This window comes from Lynx rufus, unplaced genomic scaffold, assembly GCF_022079265.1.
Source record: "Lynx rufus isolate CCGP_SWC_20201006 ecotype Redwood Valley unplaced genomic scaffold, mLynRuf1.p SCAF_7, whole genome shotgun sequence".
NCBI lineage: Eukaryota > Metazoa > Chordata > Mammalia > Carnivora > Felidae > Lynx > Lynx rufus.
This window is the reverse complement of record NW_025814889.1, coordinates 6,920,549-6,946,007: the sequence shown is the minus strand read 5'-3', so window position 1 is coordinate 6,946,007 and position 25,459 is coordinate 6,920,549. Positions and strand designations below refer to the sequence as shown.

General features: G+C 44.4%; 1 protein-coding gene across 2 annotated transcripts; it reads right to left on the bottom strand.

Annotated features, from left to right (window-relative positions):
• Positions 1 to 5,525: 5,525 nt before the first annotated feature.
• On the bottom strand, positions 5,526 to 25,318 carry ATP5F1C (ATP synthase F1 subunit gamma). Of its 2 annotated transcripts, XM_047065640.1 has the most exons (10): positions 25,192 to 25,315; positions 15,609 to 15,643; positions 15,007 to 15,138; positions 12,130 to 12,334; positions 11,420 to 11,563; positions 11,024 to 11,088; positions 9,718 to 9,873; positions 9,188 to 9,284; positions 6,272 to 6,308; positions 5,526 to 5,663 (listed from the first exon to the last, which is right to left on the bottom strand). In XM_047065640.1, exons 1-9 carry the CDS (start codon positions 25,245 to 25,247, stop codon positions 6,302 to 6,304), a joined length of 897 nt encoding a protein of 298 aa, XP_046921596.1. In that variant the 5' UTR covers positions 25,248 to 25,315; the 3' UTR covers positions 5,526 to 5,663; positions 6,272 to 6,301. The 2 variants fall into 2 exon arrangements, with proteins under 2 accessions (XP_046921596.1, XP_046921597.1); XM_047065641.1 differs by lacking the exons at positions 5,526 to 5,663; positions 6,272 to 6,308 and having other exon boundaries at positions 9,184 to 9,284; positions 25,192 to 25,318.
• Between the last annotated feature and the right edge of the window lie 141 nt (positions 25,319 to 25,459).

Sequence of the window (25,459 nt, the reverse complement as noted above, 5' to 3'; positions counted from 1 at the left end):
ACAAACAACGGAAATTGATTTCTCACAGTTCTAGAGGCTGCAAGTCTGAGCTCAGGGTGCAGGCACGATTCTCTTCTGGGTGGCGGACTTGTGGGATCCTTCCAAGGTGGCCAGGGCAGGGGAGCTCTGTGGATCTCGTTTATAATTGCACTAATCCCATTCCGGAGGGCTTCACCGTCATGACCTCATCACCTCCTAAACGCCCCACCTTCTGACACCATAATGAGCGTAACGATATCCAGTGTGTGAGTCTGGGGGCAGCACAAACATTCAGGCCATAGCCACTTTGTGCTGGGAGATCCACTTCTTGGTGTAAGTGTGAGGAAGTCCCCCAGGGTACCAGAAGGCCTCTTTTCCTAGGAAAAACGTAAAAGAGGAAGGACGGAAGGCAAGTCACAGCCCCTACTGCCACAGCAGTGCCCCGTGGTACTTACCGATGTCCTCCTCTACCGTCTGTTCTCCATTCTCATGCCTTCAGCTGACGCCACTCCTGGACTTGACTTTCCTAGCGGCATGACCCAGACCGTCATCTGCAAGAGGTCTGAGCCCCTTGTTTCCACGCTCTTTTCAGACAGTGCCTGCTTAACCTCTCCGTGGCCCACTGACACTGGGCAAGAGAGAGTACCAAGGGGCACCCGACCAGACCACTTGGGTGCCAAACATTCCTCCTTGCTGCCCACCGTGTGCCTGTAGCGTAGCCTCCTGATGACCAGGGTCAGTTACTCTTACCTGCACGACTTCTCTCTCTGCGTGCCGGCCCCTCTGTCGCTCAAGTGCCCGGCTGGCAACTGTAGCTAATATTTCGGTGGGACTCCTGCTGTGTCCCATGGTGAGGGCATGCCCCCTTTTACAAATTAGAACTACCAACCTGGAGCAGCGAGAGTTGCAGGGACAAGAAGTTTCCCAGGTGGGTCACTGAAAGAGTTTTATTTGTAGGGGCCCAACTCAAAATGATGCATGGAGTTAACAATGGAGATCACCGGCCCTGCATTCGTTCGGGGCCTTAAGGATGCCACTGATTTCTGCCTTCCCCTTCCCCCGGAGCTGCAGGGCCAATCTCAAAAGCTGGTTTCAGCCTTCCCGCTACCACAGTTGTGACGCCACAGGCCAAGGAACCGGTGTGGAGGTTGTGCCCACCTCCCTTGACGTCTAATCTAACTACACATTGAAGAATCAGGGAATTGACCGTTGATGGGGTCCATCCACCCCGGGACCCGATACTTCATTTATTATTGGGCCTCGTCTGCCCCCACTCTGACAGAGGCCCACAGTGACTCTGCATCTCCTGGTTTCGGCCTCGGCTCAGTCCCCGTGTTCAGCAGTCCTCAAAAGGTTTGAGTATTCCCTTTCTCCAGCAGACAGTTCCTTGCGTAAATGGCTGTCGGTTCCTTTGCGGGAGGAGTCGGGGAATCCTCATCCTCTCCATTTGGCGTTGGCAGGGCTTTGCCTCCCGCAGACTCCACAGTCTCAGGCTGAAAACGGCCTCCGTTCCAGACGTTGGCCAAGGAATCATGGCTGCTCTTCAGGGCAACTGTCCTCGGCCACCTGATTATCGCCCTCGGCCACCTGATTATCTATCCGTGAATTCCTTTGATGGTACAGATTGAGGACTAACCCACCGGGGCTGCCCATCTGTTTCACCCACCGGTGTTCTGTGAACCATCTCTAAAGCTCACCAGGTGAACCTTCCTCCCCGACCCCTCGACTCGTTCACAATATGCATAAGCACAGCCCTGTTGTGTCCACATTGCTTGAATATCTGAACACCGATACATCATACCAGCTTGTTTCTACTTTATGCCACCCCAGTTCGCTGCTGGTAAGAGTTTTACAACCTGCACGTTCCCAAACTACCTACTTTGTGCCAGGGGCTTTTTGTGCTCCAGCTGCTATCAGTGCGGAGGTCTTCGTGGCCAGCCGGGTGGCCGATCCAGCTCCTAACTCCTGTCTTGGTATCCCCTCCCCCAACCCCTTCCAGTACAAACTGCCCCAAGTGGGACTTTCCAGGAAGCAGCCACCGAGGTGCAGATTGCTCTGTAGGAGTTGCTCTTGGGATCGCGACCTGGGAGGGGAAGAAGGTAGGGTTGGGGGAAGAGAGACATTGAGTTCAGGCAAGGCGGACTGGCTTTGTACTCCCACACTGAGCAGACACTGGGTGTGGGCCGCCCAGGAGGGAGGGGGCTGTGACCTTGGGCAGGGCAGTCTCTGGCTGAGGCAATTCCAAAGAGGGTTAAGTCGTTGAGGATGGTGTTCCGGAAGCTGGGGGAACACATCCCTTAGTCCTGCTGGGGGGCCTGGGGGGGGGGAGGGGCATCGCACCTTGCATTACATCACGTTCCCATTGTCACACGCAAAGAAACTCCTAGTATTAGCCAGTATCGAGTGCATATTGAGACCTTCCCATGGTCCCCAAATGCCTTTCCTAGCTTTTTTTTAGTCCAGAAACTAATTAAGAATCACTTATTGCATTTTGTTGTCATCTCTAAAGTCTTTTTCAATAAGAGCAGTCCCCCACTTGTCTGTACAACTTTCATTTATTTATTTATTTATTTATTTTTTTTTTGGTCTTTTTGACAACATTTTTGCAAAGTCTAGGACTTTTTTTTTGGACGGTTATAGAATGTCTTGCAGTGTTTTGTTGTTTTCTCACCCGATTACATTCAAGGTAAACCTTTTTGGCAACAACATTCCTCCACAGGTGATCTGTACTTTCTGCCCCGGTAACAGCAAGGGTCATTTTGTGCCATCACGAGTGACAAAGTCTGGTCATTTGTAAAGGTAGTATCTACCAGTCTCTCCATTGTAAGACATCTTTTTTTTTTTTTTTTTTAAACTTTGAGATTAATAAGTAATCTATAAGGTGATACTTTGAGACTGTTTGAATAGCCTACTTCTCCACCTTTCACTGCTTTGTTATACAAAGCGGTGATTTCTCTGTAAGTTTCCCTCATTTTTTCTAGTACAGTATTAGGATGTGGTGAGAGACTGATTCGTATTCACTGAGTTAGAATCTCTTAACCATTATTATTCTTTGCTGCTTAAATTGTCCCATGTTTGGCCAGCAGAGGCCGGGTTCAGGCCACTTGCTGTGTCCTTTTAGCACGCCCCTGTCATTCATCGGGGATTTCCTTACTTTGTGGCACGAGTTTCCAGGCTCACCTGACGCTTTTCCCAGCCCTAGACTTGGAATCAGTCATCTCTCTAAGGGGCTCTGGTTCTTCTTAGTGATGAACAGTATTTAGAAGCCAAGATACGGGTTCTACCTGACCTTCATTACTACAGGGGATGTCATTGCTTCAGGAGCCCTTTAGTGGAGAAAACCAGAAAATATGAGTATTTCCAAAGTCTTAAGTCCTTGCTGATGCCTCTGATTCAAATCCCTAACTACATATTCCTTACCTCCTTCCCATCTCATGTGTCTCCCTCCTCCCCAAGTGAGACAGTGGTTACAATTGTATCAAATGTTTGCTTTCTCCTCTAATGCCTTTGCCTACTTTTTAAGTATTTGTCCTTTTTATATGATTCACCCCATTGATTTTCATGGTTATATAAAAGGGTGACTCCCCAATAAAAGTTTATCCCAAATCTTTCACGAGTTTCAGACTAGTGTAACTAACCGCATCTAATCTCCATTTGGATCTCCCACATACAACTCAAATTTAATTAATGTTTGATAGATGCCCCCAACTCAACTCCTCCTTCCCTGTCGTTGGCCGTGCACTTCAGAAGGGCGGCTTCTACCCTCATCCCATTCACTGATAAATGCCCCACAGACGGCATAGTATCTAGCAGGTAGTCAGTGCTGGGTGAATAAATGCCTTCTGGAACAATTCATCGTGCGACAGTGTATATAGAATTAGAGCGTAACTCTGTGTTTATACTAAAAATCCCTGCATTGTATACACTTGAAAACAGTGAAATTTGACCGCCTGTGAGTTTTCTCTAGATGAAGTCATTATCTCGAGAGTGGATTTGAGGGGAGACCCAGTGGTGCTAAGGAAACAGCACTTCCTGCGAGAGCTGCAGCAGAGAGAACCAGGGGTGGCTGCCGTCTCTAAGAACAGGGTGTGTGCCGGTCTGCTGACCCACGAGGACCCAGGAGCCGAGGACTGAACTTTTATCCTGAAAGCAGGGCTCTGACTCACTCTGGGGGCCCTGGTCCTGGCGGAATGCAGAAGAACCGGGTACCGGGGGGGCACTGGGACAAGAGAGCCCGTGCCAGGGTGGGCTTAAAGCAGAGGCCCAGGAGCCCCCGTGCACACCGGTGGCATCACTTTCTACTCAGCACTCGCCCTGCATCAGGTTGAGTATTTTGTAAAGATTCGCTCATTCCGTCTTCATCACAGCCCCTATGGGGCAAGTACTACTTTAACCTCCATCTTGCAGGTGACAAGACAAAGATTAACGTGCCCAAGATCACACAGCTGGCAAGGGTTGAGCTGGGATTCCAACCCACTCTGCTCCACTAAAATGTCATAGAAAACGTATTTTAAGATCTGCAAGGTCTTCGAAGGTTTACCTGTTTACCCGGAAGCTGTGTCCCACTAGCGTATCAGAGAGGGAAATGTGGGACACAGAAAATGAGATCCAACCCAGGGGAAAGGCAGAGGGAGTCCTCAGAAAGGCCGGCAAACCCAGGACAGCAATGTGCCTGACCTGGGACCACGAACAGACCAGAACATCCATACCCCAGAGACAAACCGAGAGGGCTGATACGACGCCCCACAACTATGGTCTTCTCCTCCGAACCCTGACGGTACATCATGTTCAGCTTAACAGATTGTTTCTGTTGAGTGTGCTCAAATTCCCGCGTTTCTTCCTGCCGCGTTGTCTAGAACCCTCAGTTCACCCTCACAGAAGTGTTCTACTGTCCTCGAAACTGGAGACAGGCCAACGTGTTTGGAAGCAAAATGCTCCCGCGCCCCGCCCCCCCCCCCCCGCCATAGCACCCATTCCTTGCTAACGTTCCTGAAAGCTACCCGGTACTTTGAACACACTTCTGTGTCTGTCCAATGCCTCACAGCCTCATTCACGGACCCATCAGGTGACTCTTGTAAAATCTCAGGGAAGCTGGGAAATGACTGGATTCTGTTCAGTTTATCTTCCCTCAGCAGCCTTCTCCCAGTGTCAGTACTGTTCTCTACAGGTTTGCGGCAGCTAACCAGTTTTTGTTATTACTCCCTGTTCAGTTCATTTTTATGAAAATAGTTGTTGGTAAAATAAGAAAGTATCTGAAGAACTCTTTAAAAAAATTTTTTTTAATGTTTATTCAAATTTGAGAGACAGCGTGAGCAGGGGAAGGGCAGAGAGAGAGAGGGAGACACAGAATCTGAAGCAGGCTCCAGGCTCCGAGCTGTCAGCACAGAGCCTGACACGGGGCTTGAACTCACGAACCGTGAGATCATGACCTGAGCTGAACAGGATGCTTAACTGACTGAGCCACCCAGGTACCGTATGTTAATTATTTTTAAAATCTCATTTTGAAAACTATTAACTATTGTTAATACATAGTAAGAAAAGAGTGATTTTCTTATGGTAAGTTCTTTATTGTAAGATAATTTACAAACATCTTGCTGTCTTTAGTAGTTTCAACAATTTCTTCTGACAAGGAGGACAGCAGTAACCTAAAAACGAAATCAGTCGGCTGAATTTTCCTTCTTTACCTGAAAAACAAAGTACAGAGCAAATAAAAATCAGTTTTGGAGGGAAAAATAATGACGTTTCAAGAGATAATATATATTCAAGTGGGATTCAAAGAACTGACTTTACATAATAAAATGTTACTATATACTAGTTGTTCTCGAATTTTGGTCTGGGGACCTTTCCGTGGGGTCCGTGAGGGCAAAGCTCTTTTCTTATTTGCCTGTTTTACTCATTCTCAAGCCTGTATGGTAGCATGTTCCAGAGGCTACATGGCCTGTAATATCAGAACAGAATGAGTACAGACAGATGAGAATCTAGCCCTCTTCTACTGTATCAGATGTGAAGGGGTCCTGACACCACCAAGTTTGAGAACCACCACTCTTCACCAATCTCTATTTAGTATCTCAAAATAATCCCAATTCTCTATCCTTAAAGTCTATTTAATAAATCTTAAAAAAAAAAAAAAAAAAAAAAGCCCCCTGGCATTACCCATATGCTACCACAAGCTGGCAACTACTCTAAATCTCAGAGAATCCATTTCACTGTTGCTAAATCAGCTTCAATTATATCTGCCGGATTTCTCTTCCGGAGGGGTTTGGGGAGAATGTATGAAATAATACCACTTTACCTCTCGTCTGAGGATGAAACTTGGTTTTCATTAATCCCTGGTTATTACGTTAGAAGAAAAAGACAAAACAAACCAGTCAAGAAGCAATCCATGCTAGTTAATCAGGTATAATTTCCAACTAAAAACATCCATTTCCTCACTCAGTGTCTGGAGTAGATCATGTAAATTAGTTCCCAAAATATTCCTTTAAAACAGATTCAATGACTGTTACAAAAAGTTAATTAATTTCAGTCTGGTTAGAACAATAAAACCATGTTCATGCAAGAAGGCAAGACTCTGCAAGTATAATTTAAGCCACTGCTTTTTCGATCAATAGCACACAGTATAACATACTACTCAGTAGTCTAGTGTCTGTATTAAGTAGTAAAGTTTTTAGCCGGAATAACTGATGGGTTACAGAGCAGGCCAGTGCCCTGGGTGAACAATCCAGTCTTGGACTGCACAGCCAACCCTTAATAAAGGATTCAGACTACCTTTCTAGAAAGCAAAAATTTAGTGGTCAATTTATGATTTTTTTTTAATGTTTATTTCTTTTTGAGAGAGAGAGAGACAGAGAGAGAGACAGAGCATGGGCAGGGGAGGGGCAGAGAGAGAGGGAGACACAGAATCCAAAGCAGGCTCCGGGCTCTGAGCTGTAAGCACAGAGCCTGACATGGGGCTCAAATTCACAAGCTGTGAGATCATGACCTGACCCGAAGTCGGCCGCTCAACCAACTGAGCCACCCAGGCACCCCAATTTCTGACTTTCTGATCTTCTGTTCCAATTCTGAGTTTTACGTCCCAATCTCCCTCTCCTCATTCCCCTTGATTTCACTCCTCTTTGGCCAGGTTTCTCATATTTCTGGTCAAGAAAGCGTGCGGCCCTCAATTCCGCAGATGTCATGTCCTCACATTTTATTCCCAGTGCTCCTTTTTCAAGAGAAAATAAGATCCTGGCTCTGGGTCCCACAGTCCCTGGAACTTTCGGAATGCAGCCCTTCCCCCCAGGCCTCCTCACGCTTGACACCAAGAGGAGCACAGCTCAGCACTGGCCCAGGACGGGCAGCAAGGAGGACGACGAACGATCCACTGCCTGCACTCTGTGACGCTAACGCAACGTCAGTGACTAGACTGAGAGATGGGTCGGCCTTAACGTGAGGCTTGAAAAACAGTAAGACCAAGGACTCCTGGGCTGGCAAAGCTCATGGACCCGACTGACAACATATGGAACGGTCTCCAACAGCATTATTTGCGTCTCTGAGACATTCTGCCCAGTTTCTACCCCGGAGAGAGAGAGAATACTTAAGGACCAGCTTAAATGTCACTCTAGTGATGAATCGATCTATCTGAGTTTTACACATGAATCCACATTCTCACATACCCAGTGAAATATTATTTCTCCCTCTTCCGAACTTCCACTTTTTTTAAAAAAATGTTTCTTTCTTTTTGAGAGAGAGTGAGAACGAGCGCATGCGAGCAGGACACCGGCAGAGAGAGAGGGGCACAGAAGATCCGAAGCAGGCTCCGTGCAGACAGCAGACAGCCCAATGCGGGGCTCGAACTCCCAAACCGTGAGATCGTGACCTGAGCCGAAGTTGGATGCTTAACCGACTGAGCCCCCCAGGTGCCCTGAACTTCCACTTCTTATGGAACATCCCCCATTTGCTCAACAAATACTGACTGAGGAAGTATGTGCCCGGGGATAGGGCTACAGAAGTAAGACACAGTCGCTCCCAAGCCACAGGAGTACACAGGCAATTCCTAATAAAATAGTGTAATTGTTGATAAAGGGAAGCACGGAATGTTCACGAAGGGCACCCCACCCAAACTGTGGAGGAGGTTTTCCTGGTAGAAAGGATTTTCTCAGAGCAGGCAAGACAAATGGGAGTCTGTCAGCCAAAGAATCCAGGATGCAAGGGGAAGAAAAGAATGGCATTTCAGGCAAAAGCACATGACATATTTGTAGACCGGGAAGTACATTCATGTGGTTGAAGTTCAAGGGAAGTGAGAAACGGTAGTGGTAAGACTAGACTGGAGAGTATTGGTGGCCAGGAAAAACAGGATCACATATCTCAAGCTAAGGTATTTTTGCAGGATGACTATGCACTCGGTATCTTTTTTTAATTCAGGAGAGAAATGACAAGGATCTGCATTAAGTGGGCATAAAGGGGAAAACTTCAAGGCATATTTGAAGGTAAAATGTATAAAGCTTAGTGACTGGTAGGGCGTGAGAACGAGTCGAAGATCACTTACTACACATTCTATCGCGCATCACAAGTACCTGCGTATGTTTGTTATGCTATTAGAATGTCCATCCCTTGACAGAAAGTATCACACCCTTTGACACTCCCTAGCACTGAAGCTAGTACATAGTGGGTGTTCAATTTAGTCATTTTTTAAAACAGAATCCTCATTTTCTTAACTGTGATTTCACAACAAATAACATATCTAGACAACCAAGAAACTTTCTTAAGGAAAAGGTACGTTATCTTATACTGACATAGAAAACTCAGTAAGTAAAGAACCAGTTTCTACAAGATTTACCAAAAAACCCAAGATTTATGTGAAACCAAATCCCAAACCAATCCTGTACTTCGAAAGCTTGGTTTATGATGTTTTAAGTTCCGAAGACAGATTTTATAAATGATACAGAATTATCCACATCCTTATTCCTAATGCTTTAGGAAAATGAAAGCTAGCAATATATTGATTTCTAAAAAGAAGAAACTAAGCCCAAAAGGTAGAGCTGAAACAAGCAGAATAAACCAGACGGGCCTTCTCACCAAATCTTTATATCCTAAGAGTAGTTCCAAGGTTAAGCAACGGATCGTTCTACCTTTAGCAAAACAAAACTGACACTTTCAAACATGCAGGCGGTGAGCCGGCAGACCCAGGGAGGCGAGGCAGGGCGTGCGAAGGCAGCCCGCCACTACTTACAGAGCTGCGGCGCCGGAGATGATTTCGATCAGCTCCTTCGTGATGACGGCCTGGCGGGTGCGGTTGAATGTCAAAGTCAGTTTGTCAATCATCTCCGCTGCGAACAGAACAGAAGGATTAGTCAGCAAAGCCTAACACCACGAGAGCATAACTTGTTCATTAATACGTTCACAGGTGTATGTTGCTTCATGGCTTGGGATACCCGAACTGGCCTCTCAAAAGAATTTCAGGAAGGTATTTTTACCACTTCCACAGATACCTTTTCAAAATACTTGCAACTTTACTACCTGCCAAGTAAGACGCACTTCTTTTAAGGCAGAGAACATTAGTTTTTTTTTATCTTTCCAGATAAGAAAATTCAAGGAGAGAGAGGGTCATTGGTCAAAAATGTCATAGAACCAGCGGCAGAACCGGGGCGAGATCCTTGCTCTTTTGTTTCCTGGTCTAGTTAACGGTGATGATTTGAGGCAAGGTGTTCATGCTACTCCCAGCAAGAGAAGCCTCTCGGAAGAGATCCGGCGTGCACTTACAGGCATTCTTGCTGGCGTTGTCCATGGCCGTCATCCTCGCACTCTGCTCACTCGTGGTGGACTCCTTTAGAGAATAGTAGATGATGTTGGCCAAGGCGTATTCTTGGTAATTGCGCAGCACGTCAGCATCGATATCATCATAGACACTCATGCTCTCTGTTAAGACGAGTCAGACATTTCCTTGAAGTTATGCAGCGCACAGTGATTTCATCAAGGCAGCCTACCAGTAAACACCTCACTAATTACAGAGCAGAAGTCAACAAGGTAAGACAGGTGAAAACACTCAGCTCTAAAAGTTTCATCCATTTCCACACTACCGATTATAGCAGATTTTCAGCGCAACATAATGTGTAAACAAAGCATTTGATATTTCACTGCAAACGCCTAATAAAAACGAAGAAGCCAACAATTAAAGTAACGTCACTGCATTTCACGGTTCTGAAGTCCTCGGGCATCAGAGTGCCTGGCACAACGTCAGCAAATACTCAACAAATCTGTGGGTGTAGGTTTTCACAAAAGAATTAATGACAAAACTGACACTCGTATAGTGGAATACAAAAATCCCAAATTAGCCATGTGATTATTGGGGAAGCCTGCACGTGTCCATCGGGAGAATGCGAGGGAAGTGGAACATCGAAGGGGGGCAGAATTAGAAGCCGACACTCATCTTAACAGTACTGTAGTGCATCAGACTTAAAACACTATGGCTGATAACCCCTACCGTACGCTATTAAGAAAGAAATACCATCGTCAATTAAAAATGACCCGCCACTGGCCAGCAGAGGCGTCCCCCAACTTCAGGCACATCGAAATGTTACAAAGCGTACACCTCAACAGATGAAATATGTAGAAAGGGAGGATGCCTCAGGAAAGTAAAATCGGTTCTACAATACTATGTCTAGGATGCTTCACTGAGCAATGATGATGCCACTCAAATGCTGAGACGAGACAATCGTGTGGGTCAGTGTGCATTACTGTGAGCACCGTTCACAGGGCTGCCCCAGGGCTCCTGACTGTGCTGTGCTTCAACCAGCGGGGCCCCAGAGCCTGCAGAGCCAATGCTGCTAGGCTTTCTGATCCCTGAGAACAGAAAGCAAGTCTAATGACTTGTTTATTTACGTTCAGTTAATGAAGGAATGGAGTGAGAGTCACTAATGATCATGGAAACCACTGACGGACGGTGACAGAAAGAGCCAAACATCATGTGCTCCTGCAGAGACAGGCCATCCTAACAAATACTGTTTTCCTGAATGTGCCAATCTTTCCTTTCTACACAGAAAACACTTTTCACACAAAAACCACTTACCGGCACTTGCAACGGTATCCAGGGAAAAGATGGGCTTTTCTTCTGTCTTGTAGGAGATGACAGACCTAGAAATCATAGAGCAGAGGTTAACCTCAAAATCCTATTTCACTTATTTTTAGAGAGAGACCACGAGTGGGGCAGAGTGAGAGAGAGAGAGAGAGAGAGAGAAAGAATGAATCTTAAGCAGGTTCCACACTCAGCACAGAGCCCGACGTGGGGCTCGATCCCATGACCCTGGGATCGTGACCTGAGCTAAAATCAAGAGTCAGACACTCAACAAACCGAGCTACCCCAGGCGTCCCTCAAAACAATATTTTCAACTGTCCACTAAGCATTTCCTTATTTTAAAATAGGAACACAAGCAGTAAAAAGCTTTGAATACTAAATTTTTCTTGCCTGAACCGATTAAAGATGATAGACCCTTCATCAAATTCATATCCGGAGTTTAGTAGTTCAAGGGCAATGACAGATGCATCTCCAAAAGTAGGAGGTTTTCTTCCCACTTCTTTGAAGGACACCAGAAACTGGTCAGAGTGAGTCCTACAAGAGAACCAGGAGATCACACAGAATATTTAAAGGAGTATTTCTGCTGAAATAACACAGGGAACAAGGAAAAGTAGTATTACCGTGGGTCAGGCTTTTTTGGGGCGGTGGGGGGAAAGAGGAGAGCGTTCCCTGAATTGAGCTGCTCCATCCGCTATCGTTATTGCGGTGGCTGCGGGAACTAACGACTAATAATCAGGCCTCTCTCGTGTTTACATGTCTCTATGCCTTTATTTCTCTTCTGATCTCAACTAACTGCTGTTCATTTCTGACATTTCCAGGCTGTGCTGGCTCCTCAGAGTCCTCATGCGTTTAAAAGGCCAACAGCTTTTGCTTTTCCTGGTGCATTCCACTTACGGGTCGGATGAAGGAGAGACACAAGTAAATAATGGAAGAAATCTGTATATTCTGAAACTCCTGAAATAATAAAAACAAAACCAAGACCTCTCTGGGGGTATAAAAACAGGTAACAAAAAAAAGACCCCTTGCCGACGTTAACCATCAAAGACACTCCCATTCACTCATGCTTGCGCCCATCTGAACATAAACGGTATCTAAATTACCTATGAAGTATACCCCTGATTTTATCACCAATTCCAACAAGCATAACTTCTTTCCCGGCTGCCGTGAGTGTGGCCACCTCATTTTTCATCTGTTTGGCAACCGAGGAATGAATAGCACCACAGAGCCCTCGATCAGAGGACACGCCAATTAGGAGGTGTTTCTTCTTGTCTTCAGGCGCCTTAATATCAGCTTTCTCATACAGAGCTTAAATACAAACAAACAAAAGCAAGAATTTTAAAATATGTAAGGCACGCCAAATACAGCAATAATCCCTATTTACAAGTTGGCTGTTTTCAAAATCATGAAGTTACATTTAGGTGGCATGTAACTAATGTAATCAAAACTGTACTTACTCCATTTACAATCCGGTTGAAAACCATAAAGGTTTAAATCTCTGTATGATAAAGGCTCTATATGATAAGGGCCACTTAATGGCCAATTTACCTCAAGTACTGACTAAAAGAAATCTCTAGTATAATTAAAGAACTTGTAAAGGGGCCTGAATTAGAGTACCAGCTTATCTAGAAGGCAGACTTCTGAAGAATGCAAATAAATATTCAGTATATAACCAAAAAAGTAGGAAGCAAATATTTACTGACGTGCTCATATAATCTGCATATCAAGCCTCTTATAAACTGTTGGCATTAAAATAGCAGATGACACTTTATTTTTTTTTTTATTAAAAAAAATTTTTTTGGGGGCGCCTGGGTGGCGCAGTCGGTTAAGCGTCCGACTTCAGCCAGGTCGCGATCTCGCGGTCCGTGAGTTCGAGCCCCGCGTCGGGCTCTGGGCTGATGGCTCAGAGCCTGGAGCCTGTTTCCGATTCTGTGTCTCCCTCTCTCTCTGCCCCTCCCCCGTTCATGCTCTGTCTCTCTCTGTCCCAAAAATAAATAAACGTTAAAAAAAAAAAAATTTTTTTTAATGTTTATTTATTTTTGAGAGAGAGACAGAGACAGTGTAAAGCAGGGGAGAGGCAGAGAGAGAGGGAGACACAGAATCGAAAGCAGGCTCCAGGCTCCAGGCTCCAGGCTCCGAGCTGTCAGCACAGAGCCCAACGCGGGGCTCGAACTCACAAACCGTTGAGGATCATGACCTGAGCTGAAGTCAGATGCTCAACCGACTGAGCCACCCAGGTGCCCCACATGCCACTTTATTTTGGGGACCGCTTTAACGACCTTGCTTGGCTGGTCTAGTTTTCTAAGCAGCACAGGCCAAGAGTGGATCAAACAGGATGAAATATGCACGGATTTATGGGGGAAGGAGAGGAAGTGGCTGTGGGAGGAGGCAGGAAGGAGACAAACGAGCCATCACATTATGACGCAGGTTTGACCCTCAGGAAGGAGGGAAGAGAGGTTGGGTGGCAGCTTCCCAGACCGCTGTGCCGTTTGGGAGGAGTTCAGCGAGTCTGCCTGATGAGGAGCCGCAAGTCTCCCTGGAACGTGCCTGCCCGAGTCTCCCGCGGGCTCTGGTACCAGCTCGGCCCAGGCCACGGGAGCACGGCCGGGGTGCAAGTGCAGGGCGAGCTCGCGTGGCCAGTGCCCTCGCCGCCGCACGGTGCATTTTCCTGGCCGCCACATTCACCGGTTTCAACCAAAGTCCTGCTGCTGCCTGTTTCATTACAGAGCAGTGATTCTCACATGCCAGCACCCGAGGACCCTCCACGAGAAAGCAGAAAGCGAACACTCCAAAGTGCAGGGGAGCAGCGAGATTATTTCTTTTTTAAGTCTTTTTTTACGTTTTGTATTTGTGCAGCGTAAGACGCCTGCTGCAAGACTTTAAATATTTACAACGATCACCCACCTAATATCTAGCAGTTAATATTTGGTATAAAGGACGTCAGAAAAGATTGGCAGCCGTGGCTTGGATTTTTACTATTTTATCACAAATAGTCTCATCTGACATCTAAGGCAGTTTCTTCTTTATTAGATAACTTTGTAGTTATAGACTTTGGAGGGAAACAAATTTATTATACTCACTCATATCAGCGAGAGAGGTGAATCGTGAAATGACTTTCTCTTTTCATACAAACAGGCTACAGTGATTTACCAACCAATCTTTACTAAGCCACCAACTACGTGCTATGTATTTCTTGTGCAGCGAATAGGACCGATGAGAGCAAACGGCTGGAGGTGATCAGGATCGCGGAAACCAACCTATCAACTCTCCTCCGTACCTGCTGCGTGAAACTAACCGTGCCGTTATTAAAGCGAGTCACCGTTTCTACCCGGGCCTAGTGCTCTATCCTCTTCTCACGCAATAATTTTGCCAGTAGGAACGGATGTTTAAAAAATATGGAAGAACACAGGAAAACTGCACAAGGCGATTTACCTCTAATAGGTAGATACGTTAACACACAGATGAGACGTGAATTTTCTCCAATTTGGAAACAAGCAAATTTTGCCTTCTTTGCGATTGCCGTTCAAACACTCCACTCATGCCGTCACGAGTCCCATCCGTGCCTGCTCAGTCATTTCCACTGCAGGGACCACCTCCCCACCCCGCACATCACAGTCCAACAGGACAAAGTCAAGCACCTGATCTGAATGCACCGCATTTCCCATTTCCTGATTGTATATTTAATAATCTAGGAAGATTTTCGGAGTACTTTCAGCATTCACAGAGCCACATACAGTGGTTAACAAACAGACAGGCTTTGATGCCAAATCAGGTCGGGAGGTGACCCTGGGCAAGCGACCCGACTTCAGGGTTTCTCATCTGTGAAGCGGGGGCTCTGACCCTCGTAGGCTGCTGTGAAAAACCAGTGATGTCAAATACTCAGAACAGGCCTGTCATCACGGTAAGCACCAGATAAAAGTCATCAGTGGTGACCTTCATGTTCAGGGTTCCTCCTAATCTGTGATGTCCTCTTCTCTTACCCAAAGATCCTACTCCATACACTCGTGCTGGTTTCAGCTCCCTCTCGGCTCGGGCGTATTTTGCTGCTGCCACCATTTTCATAGACTTGGTAATTTTCTGGATGTTTTTGATCGACTTTAGCCGTCTGGTAACTGAAAAACAGAAGTGCTGTTACGATAATAGAGTTATCATTTCACTTGTGAAATTTATCGAAATATCTTTCTAAACTGCCAGGTAGAATAATCAGCACTTAGGCCATCAGGCAACAGCATGATGCTAAATGAGGCTTCAAGTCGGAATGCGTACCGAGCAAAGGCGAAGCCTGGCTGCCACGGAGGACAGGACAGGCGGGATGGCCGCAGACAGCAGGACATTATACTCTTACAACATTTACATGCAGTTTTCTCTAGTCACATTGTTGTCATTCTACGGACGACAGCATCGGAACAACCACGTGTCACCTCATGCTGGTCTTTTCTAAAACAAGGTCAATGTCATACACATAAGACCTAGATTCATTTTATCAAATTTGACCAAACATACAATGGGCTAAAGCAGCCTATTTTTGATTATTTGTCAAAATTTGGTTTTTCTTAATTACATATTGAGATGAAGTACTTACTATCTTTTAATGTAGCCATATTTCGAACTTGGATCCTGAAAATAAAGGTTTTAAAAATATTTTAGTTTACTGAAAAATCACCCTACTATACAAGAAAAACCTTCAAAGTTAATAAATTTAAACACTGCCCCATAAAGAAACAATCCATCACGTGAAGGACGTATACATATATTTATATATGATATACATATATTTACATACATATAAACATATATTTATAAACACATACTTATATATATTTAGTCGTTAATACGGACACCAAACCCTATTACCAAAGGCCTCATTTTGTTTGAGCCAACAACACAAAGCTTCCAGTGCAAATGGTGTTCACACACGTCCAGTCCCACCTTTGCCTAGACTGTTTCCACAATAGGAAAGTCCTGCCCCTTGTTAGGCTATCTAGCTATACCTAAAACCATGGTCAGCCACCTTGAAAATGCTACCTTGACTTCCTTAGTTCACTGAAACCTTTTCATAGCAACACTTAGGATCAATTATACATTCTAACATGATCACATGTGTGAAAGTACAGTTTATTTTTATTTTTTAAATATATATACTTTTAGGTTTTTTTTTAAGTTTATTTATTTATTTTGAGAGAGAATGCAAGCTTGAGCCAGGGTGGATTAGAGAGAGAGGGGGAGAGAAATAATCCCAAGCAGGCTCCACCTTGTCAGTGCAGAGCCTGATTGGGGGGGGCTTGACCTCTCAAACTGCGAGATCATGACCTGAGCTGAAATCCAAAGCTGAACGCTTAACTGAGTGAGCCAGCCAGGTGCCATGTACTAAGCAGCTACTATGCTCCAGGACATGGTCTGTGACCACGAGAAGCATGCTATTATCTCATAGACAAGATTTGTAGAACTAAAGATTTGCATTAAATATTTTTCTAGTCTTCGTGATTAAAGTGCTAATGCATAAAAGTAAAAATGATTTGATTTAGGGGCACCTGGGTGGCTCAGTCAGTTGAGTGTCCAACTCTTGATTTCAGCTCAGGTGCACACTTGAGCGTGGGGCCTGCTTGAGATTCTCTCTCCTCTGCCCCCACCCCCCCAAAATAAATAAATAAATACAGATTTGACTTAAATGCGTACACACACACACGAGAGATAAATACAAGAGGAGTGCTGCCCTCCTAAATAAGACAATGTGTCACCAAATATAAAGTCAGTGACAAGCATACAATGACGTTGGAATACTGATGACACGGAGACTCACAGGGCTGCTGCAGCAAGAACCTGAACTAAACATGTTGGCAAAGCAGGAGGAGGCTAGGTTTATGGCAAGTTCTTAAGAGTGAAAAGGAAAACAATAAGAATGATTTCTAATTTCATGACCTGAGTAGACAGTGTTGTCATTAACCAAGACAGAAAAACTGGGTGGGGATGATCTCACCGGAGGTAACGACTTTTAATGAAAATGACATAAAGACCCTAGGATGAGGTGGAAATGGCTTTGAGGTCCAATGGGTTTGGAAAACACGTGAGATTTTTGAGACTTTCAGGTACAGACAGATCTGTAACTGATGGAACATGGAAGTTGGTGCCAAAGGAGAGAAGAAGAGGGACCATTTCCTAATCCTCTGAGGTCAACATTACCCTAGTATCAACCAGATAAAATCATCATAAGAAATGAAAATTAGAGGACATTACCTTTCATCAACACAGACGCACAATTCCTCAATAAATAGCAAATTAGATCCAACAATGTATCAAAAAGAATTATACACCACGATCGAGTAGGATTTATTCCAGGTATGCAAGGCTGGTTCACCATTTAAGAAAAATCATAAGTCAGTAGATGCAGAAAAAATTTTTGACAAAATCTAATGCCTATTCACGGTAAAAAAAAAAAAAAAAAACAAGAAAAAGAAAAACTCTCAACAAATAAAGAACTTTCTGAGCCCAATAAAGAACATCTACCAAAACAAACAAACAAACAAACAAACCCCTCATTTAATGATGAGAAACTAGGAGCTTCCCCATAAGATCGGGACTGAGGCAAGGATAACCTCTCAGCACTCCTATTCAACACTGTATTGGAATTCCTGGCTAATGCATTAAGACAAAATAGGAAATAAAAGGTATATAGATTGGGAAGGAAAAAATAAAGCTGCCTTTGTTTAAAAATGGCACAACGGTCTGTAGAAAATCCCAAAGAATTGGCAAAAAAACTCCTGGAACCAATTACAGTAAGGTTGTAGGGAACAAGGTCAATCTATAGAAAAGTCAATTTCTTTTTTTAATAGCAGCTATGAACAATTGGAGTTTCAAATTTGAGAAACAGTATCATAGAACTGTAGACTTAGAAATGATTATGATGGTAAATTTAATGTTATGTATATTTTACAACAAAAAAACACAGGAAAAAAATACATATAAACATAACAAAATATGTGCCAAGAAAACTACAAAACTGATGAAAAAAAGATCTAAATAAATGGTGAGAGATTCCACATTCATAAATAGGAAGATTCAATGTTGCTAAAGTATCACTTCTTCCCAACTTGATCAATACAATTTTAGACAAACACCTCAACAAGTTATTTTGTATATATCAACAAACAGATTTTAACATTTATTTGGCAAAGCGAAACACCCAGAAGAGCCGACACAATATTGAAGAACAAAGCCGGAGAACGGACACTACCTGATTTCAAGACTTTCTATAAAGTTACAGTAATCCTAAAACAGTGCGGACAAATGATCAGTGGAAGACAGGAGAGAGCTCAAAATTTCACTAATTAGTGAAATCAAAAACAAAAACCAATGAATACACAAACAAAAAGTAGACAGAGACCTATAATACAGAGAACAAAACTGAAGGGTGGAGGAGTGGGGGTTGGGCAAAATGGGTGAAGGGCAGTGGGAGACACAGGCTTCTAGTTATGGAATACGTCAGGGGAACAAAATACACAGCATAGGGGGAAAAAAAAGAGCCCAGAAATAGAACCATACAAATACAGTCAACTGGTTCATGTTTGATAAAGCAGCAAAGGAAATTAAATGGAGAAAGGATACTGTTTTCTACATTGGTACTGAACACTGGACATCCATATGCAAAAATATTGATAATTAATAATCATCAATATTAATAATTAATTATATAATTAATCCTATACCTTTCACAAAAATTAACTTGAAATGAATCATAGGTCTAAATGTAAGACACAAAACTATGAAACTTCTAGGGGCGCCTGGGTGGCGCAGTCGGTTAGGCGTCCGACTTCAGCCAGGTCACGATCTCGCAGTCCGTGAGTTCGAGCCCCGCGTCAGGCTCTGGGCTGATGGCTCAGAGCCTGGAGCCTGTTTCCGATTCTGTGTCTCCCTCTCTCTCTGCCCCTCCCCCGTTCATGCTCTGTCTCTCTCTGTCCCAAAAATAAATAAAAAAAACGTTTAAAAAAAAAAAAAAAACTATGAAACTTCTACATGGTATCACAGGAGAAAATCGAGGTGCCTTGGATAATATGTAAGTTTTAACATAAAACATGAAAAGCATGATCCATGGAAGAAAAACAATGATCAAGCTGGACTTGATTAATTTTAAAAATTTCTGGTCTGCAAAAGACACCGTCAACAGAAGCCACACACCAGGAGAAAATGTTTGCAAAACAAATATCTGATAAAAGCCTGTTATTTAAAATATACAAAGAACTCTTGGGGCGCCTGGGTGGCGCAGTCGGTTAAGCGTCCGACTTCAGCCAGGTCACGATCTCGCGGTCCACGAGTTCGAGCCCCGCGTCGGGCTCTGGGCTGATGGCTCAGAGCCTGGAGCCTGTTTCCGATTCTGTGTCTCCCTCTCTCTCTGCCCCTCTCCCGTTCATGCTCTGTCTCTCTCTGTCCCAAAAATAAATAAACGTTGAAAAAAAAAATTTTTTTTAAAAATAAAATATACAAAGAACTCTTAAAACCCAACAATAAGAAAACCACCCAAATAAAAAATGAACAAAAGATCTGAACACAAACTTCGAAGAGGCAGACAGGCAGATGGCAGATAAACATATACAAAAGATACTCAGCTATGCAGTCATTAGGGAATTACAAATTAAAACAGTGAAACACCACTACGCACCTAGAAGAATGGCTACATTTTTATTTTGTTTTTATTTAGTTAGAGAAAGAGAACATGTGTGCACACGCAAGCAGGGGAGAGCAGAGAGAGAATCCCAAGCAGGCTCCCCGTTATCAGTGCAGGGCCCAACATGGGGCTCAATCGCACTAATCATGAGATCATGACTTGAGCCTAGATCAAGAGTCACGGATGCTTAACCAACTGAGCCACCCAGGCACCCCAAGAATGGCTATATTTAAAAAAAAAAAAAGGCAATTCCAAATGATGACACGGATGTGCATGTAGCAACAGAACTCCCACTGCCTGCTGGTGGGAATGCAAAATGGTACGGCTGCTTTGGAATATGGCTTTAGTTTCTTATAAATCTAAACAGTCTTAGCATAGGATACAGCAATCATACTGCTAGGTATTTACCCAACTGAGCTGAAAACAGGTCTACACAAAAACCTGCACACAAATGTTTATAAGCACTTTTATTCACCATTGCCAAAACCCGGAAGCAACCAATATGTCTTTCAATACGCGAACCAGTCGAGAAACAAACTGGTACATCCATACAGTGGAGTTATTCAGCAGTAAAAATGAACGAGCTATCAAGCCACAAAAGACATGGAGGAACTTTGTCTACTGCTAAGCAAAGAAGCCCATCTGAATGGCTATATCCTGTATGATTCCAACTACCTGACATTCCAGAAAAGACAAAACTATAGCAAGAGTAAAAAGATCAGTAGTTGCCGGGATTTCGGGGAGAGATTTTTAGGGCACTGAAACCATTCTGTATGATACTATAATGGTAGATACGTGTCATTATCCATTTGTCAAAAACCACAGAACATACAACAAAGAGTGACCTTAATGAAACTATGCACCTTAATAATGTATCAATATTGTCTCATCAATTGTAGTACATGTAACATGCTACCTAATGCAAGATATTAATAAGTGGAGAACCTGTCCAGAGTGGGACGTGGGTGTATGGAACTCTCTGTATTATAGGCTCAATACTTCTGTAAGTCTGGAACCGTACTAAAAAATAAAGCCTGTTAACAATACCTTCAAAAACGTAGATTATGAAATTGTTATATCATCTAATTTTTTGATTGTGTTTATGTGCATAAAAAAAAATCTGGAAGATTATAACCAAAACTGTTCTTTTTAAAAATCTCTTGACTTACGTACTTTACCAGTATTACGCAGCCACAGAGAAAGAAATATAGAGAGGAAGGAGACTGCGTGAAAAGTGTTAGATGAGGTTAAAAGAATGCATCCAGTGGTGGAAAAGAGATGTCGAGTACTGACAAGCTCTGCTACCTCATTACAGACTCACCTGACATACTGACCATTCCCTTAACATTTTTTCATAATGGCATTTGAAAAGCAACACCATTTTTGATGATTTTGGGGGGGGGGGTATATCAAAATTTTCACCCCAAACATTCTAAATTTACAGACTGTAAGGAAACATTGGACATTACGGTTTTAGGCAAATATTCCAATTTAACAGACACAAGTTTCTTGTCAGAGAATGGCACAGGGAATAAATCTGAATTGCATGCCATATTTGGATGAACACAAAATGTTCCGGTTTCCTTAAGTACCCTGGGTGAGAGGTATGAAGAGGTAAGATCTCTTGTGATTCTTTATGCTGTGTACATGCCCTATGTTCCCATTCTGAAGTGCTCTCATCATGTTTAGCTTTCATTCAGTTCTAAAGACGTGTGTTACTTTATTATTCTTTTTTTTACTATTTTTGAGAGAGAGAGAGAGAGCATGAGCAAGGGAGGGGCGGAGAGAGAGGGAGACAGAATCTGAAGCAGGCTCCAGGCTCTGAGATGTAAGCACAGAGCCTGATGCAGGGCTCAAACCCTCGAACCGCGAGATCGCGAGATGGTAACCTGAGCGGAAGTCAGACGCTTAACTGACTGAGCCACCAGGCGCCCGTATGTTACTTTAAGTATAATTGGAGTACATACAGAATAACCGTAAGATGATCCCAACTTTCTTTTGGCGCAGCTGGCCGTATATATAATTTTTGCAAATGAAGACAAAGTTCTGAATCAGCTGTATGTTCTGGAAAACCACATCACGTCCTGAGAAATCTCGGGAGATTACTGGAAAAACTTGAAACCTATCAAATACAGTGGATGGAAAAATCACAGGTTGTGGATTACCATCAAGTGCCGTGATCATACAGCATTATTCGCAAAGCTGAAAGCAGTGGAGGGAGTGAGTGAGTGAGGTTGCTAGGTGAATGAGTCTTCATTTGAAGTATAGTTTGAAACAATGTTAAGGTGTATACTGTCATGTAATATAAACATTAAGGAAGCAGCAGCAACAAATTCTTAAGGAAAATTACGAAGTAGGTCTAATTCTAACAGTAAATGATTGCATGAAAGTCCATCACCTGCCTTTCCACCAAACGACGACTCCCTGGCCCTTCTTCACCAACGACCACCCAGGAGGATCCAGTCTTGTTGGCAAGTACGGTAACCATTTTTATGTAGGAACTGCATCAAGCTTTCTTCATCTTTGAGTTTATATTATCTGGAACCACACCAGCATTCCCCCCCCCCCCCCGCCCTTGTTCTTTACAAATATGGACTCGCTTAATCTCCAGTCTGACCCAATGAACTGTGCACGATTATTACCTCCGTTTAACAAAGGAAGAAACGGTGGCAGAGACAGTGAGTAACTTGTGCAGCGTGACAGTTAGGTGAGTGGCCGTCAAGATTCAAATCCTGGTAGTTGGCTCCAGAGTGGGTCTCCTATCCTACACTCTGATGCCTCACATTTTCTTACATTTACAAGCAAATATCTGCTACCTCAATCTCAGAATGCAATCTGCCTTTCCTCTCCTGAAATGCATCTCCCTTCCTTGTCAGTGTGTATAATTCAATTTATGGCTGTTGGCATGCTACTGTAAAACAGTTCCATTTCAGAGAATGTGGAAGACGAGGAAACAGAAATGTATTTCCCCTAATTTGAAGACCATTCCCCAAATTTCTTATTTCCATTTTCTTATATGCTACTTAAAAACACGTTTAATTTCCTGACGTTTAGGGTATTTTACTGATATCCTAAACAACATAATTTCACTAAGACTTTAATTAAGCCTAATATTTAGTCAATGTTAGTAAGCTAACCTCCCTGAAATAAAAACTGTAATAATGAATTGCATTAAAACATTTTTTTAATGTTTTTATTTATTTTTGAGACAGCGAGAGACAGCATGAGCAGGGGAGGGTCAGAGAGAGGGGAGACACAGAATCCGAAGCAGGCTCCAGGCTCTGAGCTGTCAGCACAGAGCCTGACACGGGGCTCGAACCCACAGACTGTGAGATCATGATGTGAGCCGAAGTTGGACGTTCAACCGACTGGGCCATCCAGGCACCCCTAACAAATTGCATTTTTAAAGTTTCTTTTTTTTTTTAACGTTTTTTATTTATTTTTGAGACAGGGAGAGACAGAGCATGAGCAGGGGAGGGGCAGAGAGAGAGGGAAACACAGAATCCAAAGCAGGCTCCAGGCTCTGAGCTGTCAGCACAGAGCCTGACGCAGGCTCACAGACTGTGAGATCATGACCTGAGCTGAAGTCAGATGCCTAACCGACTGAGCCACCCAGGTGCCCCTTTAAAGTTTCTAATAACCAAAACACAACAGAGGAAATGCCCCTTCATGGTTTTGTAGAGGCAAAGCTATTTTTCTCCCCTTCCAAATTAATTCTGTGGGGTGTGAAACATTAAGATGGTTTTCATTTCTGAATTTAAAAGGCAATTATGAGTGGGGACCAAAAGGGCACCCAGAGTAATGGGATACATGAAAATGCTTTCTGTCAACGTTTGATGAATATTCATAACCTACCAATTTAAAACCAGCATTCTAAAGAGATCAAGGTCGGACTACAACCTGTATTTGCCAATGTAGGGTCCAATTTAGGAGCCCAGTGGCGGTTGTGTCAAAGTGTCAAACAACTCTTATTTATTTAGGACAATCCTTTACTGTAAGATCTCCAAATTGTCTTACACGGTTTCTAAAAAAGTCATTGCTACAATTTTATGCAAAGTATTTTGTCCTTGTTTCAGAACTCTTTCCATTTCTTAAAGGCTGACCCACAGAGCTTAAGACCATCACTTTTTAGTACTTTCCACGCTACCAACTTGGCGCAGGGCAGGCACCCAACAACTGTGTGCTGAGTGCCTAACAAATGGGACAACCTACATGACCGAGAATCCAACTAAGTTGACTTAGTTCCCACGAATACTCTTTTTCAATTTTAGAAACAAATCTGACTTGGCAGGCAAATCCACCAACAGTTCTGTGCAGGTATTCACATCAGATTTCATTCCCCCATTACCCTAAACATTTTGAATATGGTGATGATTCTTTGCGTAATGAAAAACGTACCTATCTCAATTAATGTCTTACAGTCCCTTCACATAAATCAGGACACAAAAACCTAGTTTAGCACTGCGGCTCGTTAGAATTCTTCCTTTACGTAAAACCGGGGAATTGCTACACTCAGCTTGCTTTTAGCCAATAATCCCCTTAGCACGGTGTCTGCAATTCTTCCAGACTCTGTCTAGCTTTAAGACATTTCATCCCATTATACGGTACCACCCACAAACCAACGTTTACCTGCCTACTGCTTGGCCCTCTAATACACAATCCCCCCCCCCCCCCCAGAAACCAATGTTTAAAATCCTTAAACTTGCACGGCAGTTACAGATGGTGCTCAAAAGCCATCTATCTCGTCCTCCTGGGGACCTTGGGACAATTTCATGACCTTGCAGGGTTACTGCTTCAGCATAATGGTTTCAAGATAGTGCTAGGTTGTCTTTCCCTTCCGATCGCCATCAGGCGGATTCTTAAGGTCCCGTCTGCACCCCAACTCCCGTAAACCCACGAGGACACTTATTTATTCCGCAGTGCCCGGCAAAGAGCCTGCTACATGTTAAGTGCTTAACACGCGTTCTGGCTGAATCCAACAGCCCTTCCTGGCTCAAGCAAACCCTGCCCAGCACCAGAAGGTTTCAAAAGGCGTCAAGGACGCACAGCACAACTTAACCTTCCCCTAGACCTTGCCCTAGGTCCCCCCCTCCCCCTCACTTTGTGCGCCCGGGTAAAGCCTCCACGATACTCGCCACCTGGCACGCAGTAGGGGCTCCCTAAGTGGGTATTAGCTGAGTGAATCCAAGACCAGCCCTGTAATCAGTTGGGACTAAAGTCTCAACCCCGAGGTCCCGGATGACCGCTCCTCGTGGCCCTCACCCCGCCCCACCCCGCCTCAGGAGACGTGGCGAGACCCTGCTGTCACCGCAGTCCCTTCGCGCGCCCTCCCCGGATCGGAGGCGCTTCCTGCAGCCCGGGCTTCCCGGGGCCTCCGCGGGACAGGAGGCCTGGCAGGCCCTGAGACCCTCGTCCAGCCCCACTCGCCTCCACTCGCTTCCGCTTCCCCCTGACCGAGCTCTTCCATTCCTCGCAACCCTCCCGGTCCTTCCGCAAGCTGCCATACCATTGCGGCTGCACGGCCCAGGCCGAGAGCCCCGCGACGCCGGCCCGAGAGAACATGGTGATACCGGCCCCGCTGAAGGTCGGTCAGACAGGCCTCACCGCGCAGGCGCGGGACCTTCTCAACGCGCCCTCCCACCCTGCTTTCTCCTTCAGTCTCGCTTACTCCCGCCAGACGGAGGGAAGCCTCGCGATCGTTGGGGGGAGGCCAGCCTTCCGAGGCCCCACCTCCTTCCGGCTCGCGGCTGGTATTTGTCCCGCCCCCGCCCCAG

Bases quoted from the DNA above. Each gene is read 5' to 3' on its own strand.
- ATP5F1C (XM_047065640.1), bottom strand. From the start codon at position 25,247: ATGTTCTCTCGGGCCGGCGTCGCGGGGCTCTCGGCCTGGGCCGTGCAG. The intron at 15,644-25,191 runs GTATGGCAGCTT...CTTTATTTTCAG, and splicing joins TGGGCCGTGCAGCCGCAATG to GATCCAAGTTCGAAATATGG. The intron at 11,564-12,129 runs GTAATTTAGATA...GTTCTCTTGTAG, and splicing joins ATCAGGGGTATACTTCATAG to GACTCACTCTGACCAGTTTC.